Genomic DNA, 16711 nt, shown 5'->3' with positions numbered 1-16711 from the left:
CAGACAGCTGTATTATGTCAATTTCTATATATGATCACAAAACAAAAACCGAGCAGTTTACTAGATTTGGAGGGTGACACGTCTTACCGACTGACACATTTTTGACATTAAAACTGTAGTGAGGTGGCAAACAGGAGTATGCCAAAACACAACTTGAACTGGAGTGGGCTCCACTGTCCAACTATGTGCTATATAACTATGTGAAAACCAAGAAACTGTGGAATAGATTTCATAACAGACATAGAAAGAATCAAACCATCTGTAGTGATTTTTTTTGCGAATTCAGAGTGAGTGTTGTCTTAAATAATAACGTCGTCACAAGGAAAATAACTGTTTTAAGTGTAATCTTAAAACCCAGAAACCCAGTTTACAACATAGCAAAAGTTCACAACGAATTATTTGTCACATTGAGGTTGGGCGACCATGAGGAAACCTATTCAATATACCACAAACTAACAACTTGCATCACTTGTCTACATGATTTAAATTTAATGTACATTCTTCAGCTTTCTGCGCAAACAAAGCTTAGAAGCCTTTATGAAAGAATAGTTACGGTGGCCCCAAAAATATTTGGACAATATTGTACAAGTCATGCTTAAAAATATATTAATTATATTTTACAAACCAAGTGGCACTTTTCTAAGACATTTTTCTTTTCATTTACTTTTAACCTGCTGGCCTCAAGGTAATTTTAAGTGGAAGTATGAAGTCAGTTCCCTTCAAGTTCACACAGGTGCTCTAGTAGACTAACTACAGATGTGGTTTGTGACATTAACTATGGACATGTTCCGCAAAGTTTGACAACAAGAAAGCATCCAAATATTGGTCTAAATGTTTCATAATTTATCTATCTTTTTTTAAAATGCAATGCTGGAAAAGTTTATTTATGCTATTTGTCTTTAAAATCAATGGCAATGGGTTTGCTTTTTGCTATTATAAAATGCAAAGGAATGTACACATTTTTAACTGTCCAAATACTTTTTGGGGCCACAGTATTTCTACAAAGCATATTCTTAAACACTTACATTCATTAACAAATAGCTTTAGCAGCATTTGCATTTTAGACAAAATATCAGAACAGTACAGTTACGGTTGCACTTGAAAGCAAGCATGGACTTTGATGGAACAAGTATCCAAACTTTCATTAGTTTCTACAGGTCCACGTGCCAGCAGGAGATACACTTAAACCACATTAGCCATCTGTTATAGCCATTCAGGACCATATCCCATAATCCATTCACAAACTTGCAGTGAGTAGAGCATCTTATTCATAAACAGGCTTTCACAGAGCAGTCCGTTTTTCCACCAGCTTCACCTGTTGCCATAAGCCTCTAAGATCAACAGACAAGCTTCACCTCATCTGGTCCTGAACTGCATGTCCTCGGACTGGCCATGTGTACATGTGCCGTGTGTGTGTGTATTGTGACACAGTCACTATGTTCGAGCGACAATGGAACAGGCCAGGCCAAACACTAGCTCACGTCCCTGGCTCCTATATTTAACACAGCTCCGCAGGCTCAGTGACCTAAATAGTCGTTAACAGATCGGCAACAACCTGATTTTTAATCCCGTGCGCTGGAGTGAGGATCTGCGGTGGGATTATTTGGTTTTATGAGGCTGATAGGAGGACCACACCCAACAGTGAAAAGTTCCTTCTTTCACTGGCTTATATGATCCAAACGCCACTCTACCCTGCATTTGGATTCTAGCACTCATGATGACTGTACACTTAAAGTATAAAAACATTCAATGAACTTAATAAAATTAAGAAAAACTTTCACACAATTAAAAATGTTTTTATCAAAAACTAATTTATTTGATTGAACTTGATCAAGTCTTGTTATACAAATCTAAATTAATTTTGTTACATTTACTAGAATAAAATGGTCAAAGTATTTTTTTTATTCCGTTAAGGCAACATAATTTATACCACTTCCATTTTTTTTTCAATCATTTGTTTTTGTAAGTGTAACAAGCTTGTAAGTCAGGAGTGCAGGGTCCTTAGCATCCAACACACAAGCCACAATGATGGTCACACTCAGACCCCGTTTCCACCTGGTTTTAAGATCACATGTGGTCAGCTCTAAATACATATAAAATGTATTTAGATTAATCATCATACTTTGCACAGTTACCATGGAGCTGTATGAGATACATGCACCAACTGAATTTAATTACATCAAACATTGTGCATGAAACGTGACAAACATTTGTGAAAGTAGGTCATTGATTCTACTGACTGAGTTGAATTTTGGCATGCTTTTGTTTTGGCGCAACACCTTAGTAGTATTTAGTGGGCCTGTGTTCCATCAACCTCTTCGGGTGTTTAATACAATTTTAATTATTTGTTCAGTTAAAGGTTGAGCAAACAAGTAACCAGTCAGTCATGTCCATGTTATTTGATCATCATGATTGATGGTGGCCCCTACAGATGTTCAACAGGTACGAGCGAGGAAATTGGCTATTGTAAAACAAGTTTCATATAATCTGTGACACTGAATATTAATATAATACACTATTGTGTTTACAATTCAGCTATTATGTTTATTATAAGTTGAAACACTGTCTATCTAAACATTGCAGGTTGTTTAAGCATTGAGCCAATGCTGTGAGTTTGGCAGAGACTATCTGTTTTTTCGACCAATGGTAGATGTGTTGCTTGTTCAGGAAACCTGTTTGAAAACAATCACCAAGTGCACTAGTCATTTAAATACATTCAATATGTTTGCTTTTTTTGGGTTAAGGTCCTAAACCAACACGATCAGCCACATTATGCTGACTTACTGATTATCTCCCATAAGACATTTTTGCATCGGCTCACACGTTTACCTTCACTTGTGGCACAACAGGAAGTGCATTGTATCAGTAGCATGAGAGACCTGGGTTTAGATCCTGCATTGAACCAGGAAATAACTGCGTTCACATAAACAGTGACAAGCATGATTTTGAGTTTGCATTTTTCCCTGAAATATTATTTTTACTGCACTGATGATAGGTTTAGGTTTGGGTTGGAGGGTTCAGTTTATAAAATGTGCATTCCTCTTATCTGTATTACAGCCTGTCATGTTGAAAACAACCAGCTTTACTTTTGGCACCCCACTGTGGACATTACACCCGGAAAATGGAGCTCAAACATGCTCATACGGTCAACAACAGTTACCGCTTTGGCCAATGGGGGCAGTTTTTTTTAATTTCGGTTAGCACAGACCGATTTTTTCAACAAAAAAAAAAATAAAGTACAAAATTACTGTTTCCAATTTCAGTGTAAGATAAGTCTGGAAGTGGAGCTTTTTCATGTAACCTGTTTGAAACAATCACTGAGTGCATGGAGCAAATTATGCTTAATAAGTTGATGATGGTAAGAACATATAAATGCTTTAAATGAGTTTCCTTTACTGGGGGAAAATCTGATGGGTATGAGAATTGGTGACTTTTTGTCCATTTGATATCTGAACGCACACAATGAAATGAAAAGTTACACTTGCAATTGACCGCAATAGGAAATGAATGGGTAACACTAAAAATCACAGATTGTTTTTCATTATTTATTATATAAAATCTAAAAAAAAACAGCCACAATGCAGAAAAAACACACCCAGACATGAAGGGGTAAGACTACCTTACAAACTACCTGACCAACATACACACACACAAAACTGAACTGGTCAGACTATAAAACAGAATTGTTTTTGAATTTGTCAAAAAAAAAAAAAAAGAAAATCAGCCACAAAGCAGAACACACATACATACCAAAATGAATTTGTGAGACCATAACTCATCTACAATGCTGAACACACACATATTTATCTTGTTACAACCAGGGATAAATTAGGTTATTACTCATTAATCATTACTCATTTCAGGTATGCAGGTATGAATTTCAATTCAGTAGGCTGAATTATTTTATTATTCTAACATATATTCTGTGAAAGGTGAACAAATTTGTAAATAATAATAATATTTTCCAATTGACAGATTAGTCAAAAGAATACGAATGATGATTCTAATAATTGGGTCATTTGGGGTAACTAAGCTTATAATTAATTCAATATTTGTATCTTTAAAAACCTGTAAACCTTTTCAACTTGCAGCATATGCAAAATAAGAGACTCCTAAGATATCTCAGGGGTCTATGATTTATAACTGTTCAAATTGTTTAGAAAGTATTATTTCTCTGTATATTTGTCAGAAACAATTATAAAAAACATTTATTATGGCTCCCAATTCCCTACATAATTTGGGCCAAATGGATCACAGCAATTGAAGTCTTTTTTCCCTCACACAAAAATAATCTTTATGGTTTGATTTTTACCCTCTTCATTTATACTCTAAATTGTGGGTTTGATGTCTTAATACAATTTTATTTATTATTAGTCTTGCATATTTTTTTTATCTGCCATTAAACTTTGCATGGAATGCACTTTACATTGCATTTCCACAAATTTGTAGATGTATCAGCATCAAATTTAGACAAGAAATAATAATACATTTTAGATTATTATATATTACTAATTTCTATACTCTGTGTGATACTGGACAACTGGATTTCAGTGAGAAAATAAATTATCTGAGCTTGACACTGACACTATTATTCTTATAAAATAAATCACTTTAAAAACATGTGAATGAGCAAGAACATGAAACATCAGTAATGTCAAGACAAAAAATATACAACAACATAAAAAACTAAACTAACCGCTGTATTAAGAGTGACAATAAATAAAAATAACATAATTTTCGGGTGTCTATACATGGAGGCAACAGGAAATCATCTTTTCAACACATCATTTTCAAAAATTCAGTTAAATTAAAGGTGACATACCGGCAGCTATGGTTGCCAGAAATTTACTGTAAAAATACAGTGTTCTTGTTCAGGCTTCACAGAATGTTATTTTGATGCCTGTATATTTTACGGTCTCACTACATTTATGTAACTAAATTATATAAACTTGATATATTAAACTTCAGATTTTCATTTTAAAATGTATTGTTATAACTACAGTAAGTAACTACATAAGGCCACATTATGATTTAAAGTTCATCAAGAGTGGCCCTTCCTGGAGCAGTAATTAATACACAGGTAGAGACAGTGCAGTGTTACTCTCACAAAACACCATCAGGGTAACTCATGTGACACTAAAATAATGCAATAAACATGAACTAAATATATCAAAAACACCCCAATGTAAATAACTAATATTAATAATAGAAGAAACATAACTATTCCCACAAGATATAATGAATTGTGAAGGGTCACACAGGGACTTCTAGGAATGCCAGATTAATGTTTATATTAATAATGATTTTAACGATAGTATAATGTAAAAAGTATACTGTATGTATTCTCTTGTTTTTACAAAGTAAAATCACGCAAAAATGATATTTTTTTTACAGTCTTTTAAGGTTATATTTTTTAGGATGTTAAAGAGTATATCTGATGCAGAGTAAGTATTTTTATGTTTCACTTGGTTAATTGTGGTTTGATATACAGAAAATATTTTTAAGATCGATAGCAGAACAACCTCTTAACTTCCCCTACAAGATATAATAATTCCTGGTATAAAAAATCTGTGAAGAGGTCCTTGAGAATGAAACATTGAAATGGTCCTTTGCTGTTGTTCTGGGATTGATTTGCACTTTTCGCACCAAACTACATTCATCTCTATAAGACAGAATGCATCTCCTTCCAGAGTGGTATGATGGCTGTGTGCTCCCATGGTGTTTATACTTGTGTACTATTATTTGTACAGATGAACATGTTCAAGCATTTGGAAATTTCTCCCAAGGATGAACAAGACTTGTGGAGGTCCACAATTATTTTTCTGAAGTCTTGGCTAATTTCTTTTGATTTTCCCATGATGTCAAGCAAAGAGACACTGAGTTTGAAGGTAGGCCTTAAAATACATCCACAGGTACACCTCCAACTGACTCCAATTAGCCAATTACCTTTTCAGAGGCCAATTGACTAATTGCCTAAACGCTTGACATCATTTTCTGGAATTTTTCAAGCTGCTTAAAGGCACAGTTAACTTAGTGTATGTAAACTTCTGACCCACTAGAATTGTGATATAGTCAATTAAAAGTTAAACAATTCACTATTAACAGTTTAGTCTGTAAACAATTGTTGGAAAAATTATTCGTGTCATGTCCAAAGTAGATGTCCTAAATGACTTGTCAAAACTATTGCAAATATGAAATCTGTGGAGTGGTTATAAATTAGTTTTTAACGTTTTTAATGACTTCAAACTGTAAACTTTTGATTTCAATTGTAGTTAGTAGGTCCCCTGAATAGCTGGGAGAGAATTTCTTTCATATGTAAGCAAAATGGACATTATACCAGAAATATACCCATATGAATCGATATTGAATCGGATTAAAATCGAATCAGGAAATCTGTATAAGTATCCATGTAGCCCTAGTTTCCAGATGTCCACTGTTCTACATGTACACATCACATAAGCAAAAATAATCATTTTAACATTTCTGCATTTCTCAGAAGACAAGCTGACACTTCAATCACAACTCTCTCTATTACTTTCAGAGCTGAATGCTCTCTGCTGCTTTCACACCATAAACTCCTTAAACATTCAATGTAGTTAAAATGTAACTAGAAGGAAAATTATTAACTGTAGCTTGAGATCAGGTGCTGCAACCTGTCATGCAACACATTTAATGCTTCTATAGATAGACAGCAGCTAATCAAAGTGCTGCTTAAAGCACACACCTGTGCAAAAGCATGGCAATATACCCCAGTTCTGCTGACCTACTTTTATTCAAAGCTTCTCCTCTAAATTTACGGCTTTCATGTTCCTCACAAATGAGAGTAAATAAAGCCTATGGACTATTAAACATTTTATGTCTTTCTTGTGACATCCTTGATGAAGATGAAGTACCATGATATGAGAGTAATGATTAAACTTTTGTTGACATATCTCTGATATGTAGTTACATGCAGGATAAATGAGGCTCAACATACAGAGCATAAACACAGGCTGCATTAAGATGTATACAAATCCTTAATTATAGTAGTTCAATTTTATTTTCCCTATGCTGCTAAAGCAATCTGTGATTCCAAAATATGTAAATATCAGAGCAATGTCAATAAAATAATAACAAATAATATACAAAGAATATCTTTAAGTTTGATTAAAACAATATGTGCTTGACAGAGCTTTCAAGCCAAGCACTACATATTAGGTAAATTTAGGACACTTTAAAGAATTAAATAAGCTTGTTTTATGCATATGTTTTAAAAGAATTGTATTGTTTTAAGTGCTATTTTAATTAACACTTTTTTGTCTCAATCATAGGCATTTATAAATATTATTAAAGTGAAATACACATTAAATCATTAATACATGAAGATGTTATTTTTGATAATGCCTGCTTTCTCCCCCACAAATGTATAGCATAAAATCTGCCAGGGCAAGTGTATTTTACTTGACGGCTATGCCAGAATATGTCAACCCTCTAATAAAATATTGACCTGAAAAAACCTGTCACGAGACGAGCCAAACTGACAGCAGATTTACACATTTTAAGAAGAATAAAGAGCACAAATATGCTCTTACGATGACTAGCTTCATTTCTACAGATTGTTTATAGCTTTGTTGTGCAAAGGTTCACTGGCTGAAGAGAGAAAGCAGCGCCTGAGGAAGAGGAAAGCAAACGAGCCGTGGCCTACAAGTATGCCGAGTTTGACCTAGATATTACACAACCATTACATGGCTCCAGACACGCGCTGAAATCAGACTAGATCAGGCATCGCTATGACTTCACAATGCAAATGATGCCGATTTACGTCACAATACACAGTTTCACTCATTAAAGATGAGACCCAATACAGTATAGGAGTTGAGCAAAACTAAAATAGTTTCAATCTCAAAACATTATATTTTTTCGCAAAATAAATTACCGACGAATTTTGACTACCAAACATATCTGTGCAACACACTAACTTAAAGAAAAGCGAATTATAGAATAAACGTTTTGAAGCAGTGATACAAATCAGTTATTCATCGGAGAAACCGTTCAAGAACTTTCTTAACTATTCCTCTAAAACACTGCAATCAGTGCACTTCATGAAAAAATATAAAATTATTAATGTAAAATTATTAGTATGAAACCATTATTATATTTTATATGTGCCTTTCCATATATAAACAACACATACGTGGATTTGTTTAATTTTTTTTTATGCATATTCCTTTTCTAGATAGGACTGATACAAAGACTTAAAAAACTTTGGGTACATAAAGCACACACAAAAAACTTTGCAATACGAAGAATATATATATATATAAGCAGTAAAAGAGCAGTAAAAGAGTCACCACAAGCAAGCAAATAAACGGAGTTAGCATAGCGACAATTTGCCGAATGTGACAGCAGCCAATCTGCCAAGGCCTCGCTAAATAACAACAGCACTACATGGATTTAACAAACATGCTTCTCGGTCACAATAATATATTAAAGTTCTCGACGCTTCGTTATAACGTATATAGCCACCAAATGTTCCACTATTGTGTTTGTAGTTTATCAGCGCGCTCGTCCACTGCGCCTGTAGTCGACTTCGCTCTACTGAACTACTGACCTAGTTTCGCTGCAAACGCCAAGTGTGCAAACCAATCAGCGAGGAACACCGAGAGCTCCCCTCTCCTCTCACCCGGCGAACAGCGCGATCTGCACCAACTCTCTCCGCTCAAAGCTGATATCAAATACAAACGGATCCGTCTATCGTTTACTATTCTGTTGTATTTTAAACGGCGAGTTACCTGTCCTTTCCCCCGTCGCTCCGTCACCGCCGCCAGCCGCTGTATTCCTCGCCGACATGGCTGGAGCCGGTACGCCGGGGCCCAGATTTCCGATGCTGCATGTGGAGAAGGAAGTCAGTAGTAGATATTTACAAGAGGGGGAGAGGTGAGGTGTAGGCGGAGGGGGAGGGGGGCGAGGCCGGTTTAATTGATTTAATATTTTTTTTTTTTACAACTAGGCCTATGTCAGTTGTGAGGGTGGGCTGAGCATAAAAACGTGCAGGGCGAGGACACGATGATATCAGGACTGTGGTTGAAATCCGGGAAAACGCGGAAGACGAGGACGCAGAATCCCCTCCTACCATCATCCACACCGCCTTCTCTTGTGTCCCTCGCTAACCTAGTAAGTCACGCGATATGTTATGCAAGCCAAGAAAAATGCGGTCACGGTCGCGATGTCGGGCGGTATGCTGTGCTGAACCGAACGAGCGACGGAGCAGTCAATAATGTATCGCCTTTTCGATTGCAACAATTCGACCATATCGAATTAGAAATAGAAGGCGTATCGTAGGCTACTAAACAAACAACAACAAAAAAAACATTAAGTTCTTGCAAAATCCTATTTATATATAGACTTGAGCTTTCGTATTGTGCTGTTATTTTATAAGGTTATTAGCTGAGCTCACGTAAGTAAAAATGTTTGCTGATTATTTTTAGGGTACGTAAATAGACTTGATAGACTTAGGGCAATTATTATTATTATTATTATGGTGTTATAGCGTTTTTATAGCGTCTTGTGATTAATTAGCTCATAAGTAGATATAGAAATTCACAAAAGAAATGTAACTGCATGTAGTACATTTAGCAGTGTAATTGGCTTATTTCATATATATATATATATATAAATATCCTATATATTACAATTGGAAGCTCTAAGTTTGGCCTATTAGCTGTTATTTGTAATAAACTATATTTGTGCGGAAAAATAACACACATGTATACAAATATAAAAAATCAAAACATATTTGCGCATTTAATGTGGTAGGCCTATATAGTTATAACATAATAATAATTATTTTTAAAGTAAATAAGTGACAGTGGGCTGTAAAAGTGCCAATAAATTATTCCAGGCTTGACATAAATTCTTTCTTCTAAAAGTGATACTTGAATTAAATATTTTTTCCACTCTGGACTTTGTCACGAACTCTCAGTATATGCACAGTGTACAAATGAAACATCATTTGACTCATTTTATGTTTTAAACCTAGCAAAATATACTGCTAAATAAGCTTGTCAATCACTTTCTTACTAATTCACTTTGTTAAATAGACTCAAAGGCTTAAAATAATACCATACAATAATAATAATAATAGTAATAACAATTAAAAAAAATAACAACAGTGCACACTGTTACTCTTGTTATTTTTGATTTACAATTGTATCATTACGCTGTCATTAGTATAACAATGTTACTTATTATTACTATACTTTTACTACTTTTATTGTTTTACCATCTATATGTTTTTTTGTTAATGAATTCTGTCTTATTTTCTAAATATGATGGAACTACTGTATATCAGACTGTACATTTTACATTTACATTTATTCATTTGGCAGACGCTTTTATCCAAAGCGACTTACAAAAGAGGAAGAACATCAGCGAATCATCTTAGGGAGACAGTGGTACAAAAAGAGCCATATTACAAAGTTTCACTATCATCATAATAGTATACAAAACAGATTTAAGTGCAACAAGAAATGTAATTTTTTTATTTTTTTTTTTTATTTTTTATTTTTTATTTTTTTTAGTGACCGATTAAGTGCTTTTGGAAAAGATGTGTTTTTAGCCGTTTTTTGAAGCTAGAGAGTGAGTTAGCTTCCCGGATTGAGTTGGGAAGGTCATTCCACCACCGTGGTATGATGTAACTGAAAGTCCGGGAAAGTGTTTTGGTGCCTCTTTGTTTTGGTACGACTTTTTTTTTGTTTTCTGTCTATTGACAAAATAAAGACAAAGGTTCTCAAAGATGCATTTCTAGTCGGCACATTTACTAAAATATTTATTGTAAATAAAATATGCTGGATTGAATGTATTGGAAAACAAGGTTACTGATCTAAACATTTAAATAATAATTAATTAATAATAAATAATTAAATTCACTATGCATATACAGTATTCACATACTGTATATGCATAGTGGCTTGCTTTTAAAGAAAATGCATGTGTAGGCATCCCTCCATTCTGAACACATTCATAAAACAGTTTAGGTTTTCTCAAACAAAACTCTTTGGTTGAAACCAAAGATTCTGTTCTGACCCCAACTTTCACACCACTAGTAGCCTGTTGCACACTTGAACGATTGAAGTTCGACCTCAAACAAGCAACCTTTGTTGCTTCAATATACAATAGCGCCGACTAGTGGGCAATAGGATTGGTTTTATAACGCACTGATATGCTCAGGTTTCCGATCAAAAATATACAGTAGATGCAGCTGCAAAAACAATGACAAATATAAATTATTATTATCATCATTATTATATTTTTTAAAACACATTATCCAGTAATCAAACAACAGCAAAGGTCAGGAAAAAGTCATTGAAATTCATTAGTCAAAAAGTGTGGGAACTCTGAACTTGTGTGTTATATATTACTTTATAAATCATTGGCCTATTCATTACACTTACATCATAGAACATCAAAAAAGGAAACCGCGATTAATTTATACAACAAGCAACAAATAGTACAAGCAGTTGTGAGATGTATTGCATCTTTTTCTTTAAAAAAAAAAAAAGCCTAGTATTTATTCATAATATAAAACAAAATTTAATTGATTGATTGATTGATAATTTTATTGAAATTCACACGTTACAGCAGAAACACAACCCATGTCTTTAAAAATATATAATTTAAAAAGTATTACTATAATAGATTAAAAAAACAACAAGAACCAAGCAAAACAACAGACAATAAACAATATTGTACCAACCCAAGCACTACATCATAATAATATTACACCAGTAACAAATCATTCATGTAAAAATATTGATTATACAATCTTATGGTAGGTAGCAAAAAATACTTTCTGTAACGCTCTTTTGAGCAGCATGGATGAATTAACCTTGCACTGAACATGCTGCCCATAGCTCTCACTGTCTCGTGGAGGGGATGAGAGATATTGTCTAAAATACAAGATAGTTTCTTAGCCATCATCTCGTCTCCTATTTGATCTATAAGAGGCAGAGGGCATCCCACAACAGAACTGGCCTTTTCAATTAACTTGTTTATTTTCTCTTTCCAAGATACCTGTGAATGACCTCCATGGTCGTGAGCACTGGCAGAGACTGGGGAAAAACCTCCATTGTCATGAGTACAGGCAGAGACTGGAATGACCTCCGTGGTCGTGAGTATGGGCTGAGATTGAAGAACACGTGAAGAACTCTGTGGACGAGAACATGTGCAGAAACTGGGGAAAAGGTGTCCTTTTCCTTCTCCTCCTATTCCAGAAAGCTGGGAGCGTAGTTATGGGAACGGTCAAGGGTACAGTCATTGGCTCTGGGACGGTCGAGGCTACAGGCATCGGCACTGGCTCGTTAACCGTGGCAGGCACGAGCTCTGGCTCATTAACTGTGGCAGGCATGGGCGTTGGTTGTGGCTCAGGGTTCATGCCATAAATACCAGCGTACGGGGGGAAATGTATTACTACCGCAGACTGCGTGAGGGAATCAACCACCGGAGCTTGGAGACGGTGAGAACCCCCCAAATATGTATTTATGGGGAATGTATGGAGAGGAGTTACCTTTGAGACAGGGGTCATGGAAGGCTTGGAGCAAGGAGCCGTGGAAGGCTTACAGAAATTGGCCTCATTCTCCCTTCCCACAGTGAAGGGTGAGCCACAGAGTTGCAGAGCCACCTCCACGTAGTCAACCAGCATCCAGTGAGGATCTGCCGGAGGCATCGGTTCCTTCAGTGCACTATTCAGACTAGCTCTAATGTAAATCACCAGAGTGCGGTCTTCATAGTGCACTAAATTCGCCAGGTGGAGAAACTCACGGACATGATCCTCAACAAAACGGTCCCCTTGCTCAAGGAGGAGGATGCTAACTGCAGGCGGTAGATCCATTTAGTTGGATCAGTTCTTCTGTCACGTGTTGTAAGGATGAGGCGAGAGAGCAGGATCCACATGCAGCAATCCTGTAATTAACAAGGAGAATAAGGCTAGGATACATAGAAGATGATGCCAAGGGTTACCAAAACAAGACAGTCGTTGTGTCAAGCATTGACAGTGTAACAATGAACAAGAACTGATAATCAAGGAACTAAACAGAGGGTATATATACACAAAAGTGCTGATCATAGAATAGAGAACAGGTGACAATGATGGGGAACAGATGGCAGTGATGAGGGCAGTGCATACTGGGAAACGTAGTCTCCAGTTAGGAGAAGATCCATTGTCAAATCTGTTAAAGAAAAGATTAAATTCATCTACCTACTTCTAGTCAACTAGGGCAGCATACCCTCCACCTTTTGAAGACTGCCAAATATTTTATTCAGGACACTCCAGACCTCCTTCACATTATATTGCTGCAGTCTTTGTTCCATCCTCCTTCAGTAACAATCCTTTCTTTTCCTTATTTTCCTTAATTAATTCTCATGAAGTCAAGACAAAGAACTAAGAGACTAATGAGTTTCGCTCAGAGGCCAGTGGTCGAAAAAGTTTTAATTAAATGGAGATTAGATAATGCATGTCTAATTCATTGATTGATGATAAAATCTTTAAAGGCAACTTCACCTGTTGCCCAGGGGAAAAGGTGGAGGAATCACACGACCATACGTCATTTCAGGGTTACAAGAAATGCTCTTTCACAAATTTTCCAGAGAAAGACAAAATATTACATGTATGCAGGGGCATAGATTCTGTGAGGAACCCCTTCCCTCAATAATAAAAACAAGCAAGTACACCCCCCAATATTTATACCATAATAAATAGAAATATAGCTGCGATTTCGGGCCCAAGCCCCGGTGGCACCGCCACCCCCGTGCCTTTAGGGTCGCTGTGCACGACGGGCAACAACGTAACCTCGCTTTGACCGTCGAGAAGACGCGCGCTGTAGAGCTCGCATCAGCGCGGGCTCTGCAAAAGTGCGCATCGAGGGCACACATCAACCACAAAGTGTGCGCGAGCACCCTTCTGATACCTAAAATGAAAAATGAGACACCCTACGGTCTCATGGAGTTAATGGACACATGAAATAAGTACACAAGACTGAAAATTCATATGAAGTGTGCCATTTGGGACAGGGCCTATGACCGTGAACCACAATAGTCACATCTATGAGGTAATTCAAATGTAGAATAATTTTTAACATCATAGGTCAATATCTTTTGCAGCACTTAAACGTGTTAATCCAGAAGGCCAGTATTTATCTGGAGGTCTCTGTACAGGTTTATGAATGTAATTATAATTTACGCACCGCTGAAGTTTCATCGAGATCAGTTAATGTACGCAGAAGTTATAACACACTTCCTTGCTTTTATGCTCCCTTTGTGTGCTTTTTCGAGCTTCAAAGTTCATTTGCAATGTGTTCCACATTCAAACCAAAATATCTGACTTTCTGTTGGTCTGTTTGCTCACTTGAGACATAAGAGGGTGATTTCAAAGCATTTTGAAAGTGACACACTTCCTTCTGCCAGTTGGTGGCGCTATAACTTTGACTCACAGTAGTCACATCCATGCGACCGGCCTCTTCCAGCGAACACACCGCTGAAGTTTCATCGAGATCAGTTAATGTACGCAGAAGTTATAACACACTTCCTTGCTTTTATGCTCCCTTTGTGTGCTTTTTGGAGCTTCAAAGTTAATTTGCAATGTGTTCCACATTCAAACCAAAATATCTGACTTTCTGTTGGTCTGAGCTAATGACTGTAAATTGGAAAGTTGTCCGGCTCCCTCCCCCTCCCCTCCCACACACACACACACACACACACACACACACACACACACACACACACACACAGAATGGCAGGGGGCACTCTGTCAGAGAGAGACAGAGAGAGAGAAAAAACACAGAATGGGAGGGGTCACTCTGTCTGTCAGAGAGAGAAAAATTCAAAGAAATCCACATTCAAACCACAATATCTGACTTTCTGTTGGTCGGAGCTAATGACTGTAAATTAGAAAGTTGTTCGGCTTGACGAGAACAAAGTACACGGCGAGTTTTGTAACTGTAGATAGAACTAACTAAGTTATAACACACTTTATGTGTCCTTTTTTAGTCCTAAATTAATTTCCTCGCCACGGCCAAACCGTTCGAGATATCAAAAATCCGTCCGCAATGTAGCATCCTCAATGTCTTGACTTCATGCTGACCGAGTTTGGTGGCGATTGGATTAATTCTCTAGGAGGAATATATATAATTCCAGAGCATGTGTTTCCAAACAACCCATAATAGCCGACTTCCTGTTGGGCTGGCGTAAAACTTAGAGCACGAAAGTTGTTCGGCCCGATGAGATCTACAAGTGTACCGAGTTTCATATTATTACATGCAAGCATGTTTGATATACGGACAAGTGTTCGAATCCCATTCCAGGGGGCGCTGTCGAGCCCCCCTGCCAGGCCTGGGTACCATCTTCGGCCCAGCCCTGATGGCCGCGGGTTCCGACCCGTGTGTAAAGTTTCAAGAGTTTTCGAGCACGTTAAGGGCCCCAAAACCTTGAAAAACAAAAATAAAAGCATTCTCACTCATCAGCCAAATCAGCACCCTCTCCACAGACACAGAGAGACGTAGGGTCAGTGAGAGAGGGAGAGAAAATTCTCCAAAACATCCACATTCAAACCAAAATATCTGACTTTCTGTTGGTCTGAGCTAAAGACTGTAAATTAGAAAGTTGTCCGGCTCGATGAGTACAATAAAATTACTGAGTTTTGTGACTGTGGGTCAAAGTGTAAACCAACCCCCTCACTTTTGTCAAAAGGTGGCGCTACTGAGCCCCTGCACCACACCCGTTTCTGAAACTTTGCACATGTGTACTGGCTAATAAATGTGATGTGTCTATCGAGTTTCATGCAATTTCAAGTATGCTAAGAGTCTCAAAAGCATCAAAAAAGAATATTCGAGTTTGAAGCGTTGCCGCGGCAACAGGTATCGAAGATATCAATAATCCTTACACATGTCTACATCTGCCGTGTGTTTACACCTAAAGTTTTAAGTAAATCGGATAAAAATAAGAGGGTAATTTCAAAGCATTTTGAAAGTGACACACTTCCTTCTGCCAGTTGGTGGTGCTATAACTTTGACTCACAATAGTCACATCCATGTGATCGGCCTGTTACAGCAAACACACTGCTGAAGTTTCATCGAGATCAATTAATGTATGCAGAAGTTATAACACACTTCCTGTTTCTCTTTTCACGCCATCATTTCGTTTCCTCGCCACGGCCAAACCGTTCGAGATATCAAAAATCCGCTGTCAATTTTTCATCCTCAATGTCTTGACTTCATGCTGACCGAGTTTCGTGGCGATTGGTGGAATTCTCTAGGAGGAGTATTTCACATTCCATTGCATGCGTTTTCCAAACAACCCTAAATAGACGATTTCCTGTTGGGCTGGGGTAAAAAGTAACAGTATGAAGGATATATGAAACGATGAGATCTATATGTGTACCGAGTTTCATATTATTACATGCAAGCGTGTTTGATTTATGGACCAAGTTTTCGGACCCGTTCCAGGTGGCGCCGTCGAGCCCCCCTGCCACGCCCGGGTACCAGCTTCAGCCCGGCCCTAATGGCCGCGGTTTCTGACCCGTGTGCAAAGTTTCAAGAGTTTTCGAGCACGTTAAGAGCCCCAAAAGTGCCCGAATAGTCGTAAGAAAAATAATATTCTAACGAAAACAATAGGGCCTTGCCTTTTCAAGGCTTGGGCCCTAAAAATATACATTCTTCACATTGTAACCTCCCCAGTGTTC

At 37.1% G+C, this 16711-nt stretch overlaps 1 protein-coding gene across 2 annotated transcripts in view; it reads right to left on the bottom strand.

Annotated features, from left to right (window-relative positions):
* The window catches only part of LOC127661562 (aryl hydrocarbon receptor nuclear translocator-like protein 2), a 34820-nt gene extending 25732 nt beyond the window's left edge, over nucleotides 1-9088 (bottom strand). Inside the window, exon 1 of one of the 2 annotated variants that reach the window (XM_052152322.1) lies at nucleotides 8772-9088. In XM_052152322.1, coding sequence (XP_052008282.1) covers nucleotides 8772-8829 — 58 coding nt within the window. In that variant the 5' untranslated portion in view covers nucleotides 8830-9088. The remainder of the gene's footprint in view (nucleotides 1-8771) is intronic. The other variant, XM_052152323.1, reaches the window with a different exon arrangement.
* Between the last annotated feature and the right edge of the window lie 7623 nt (nucleotides 9089-16711).

Source organism: Xyrauchen texanus, chromosome 21 (genome assembly GCF_025860055.1).
Source record: "Xyrauchen texanus isolate HMW12.3.18 chromosome 21, RBS_HiC_50CHRs, whole genome shotgun sequence".
Lineage (NCBI taxonomy): Eukaryota > Metazoa > Chordata > Actinopteri > Cypriniformes > Catostomidae > Xyrauchen > Xyrauchen texanus.
The sequence above is the reverse complement of the archived record's forward strand: the minus strand, read 5'-3'. Positions and strand labels throughout refer to the sequence as shown.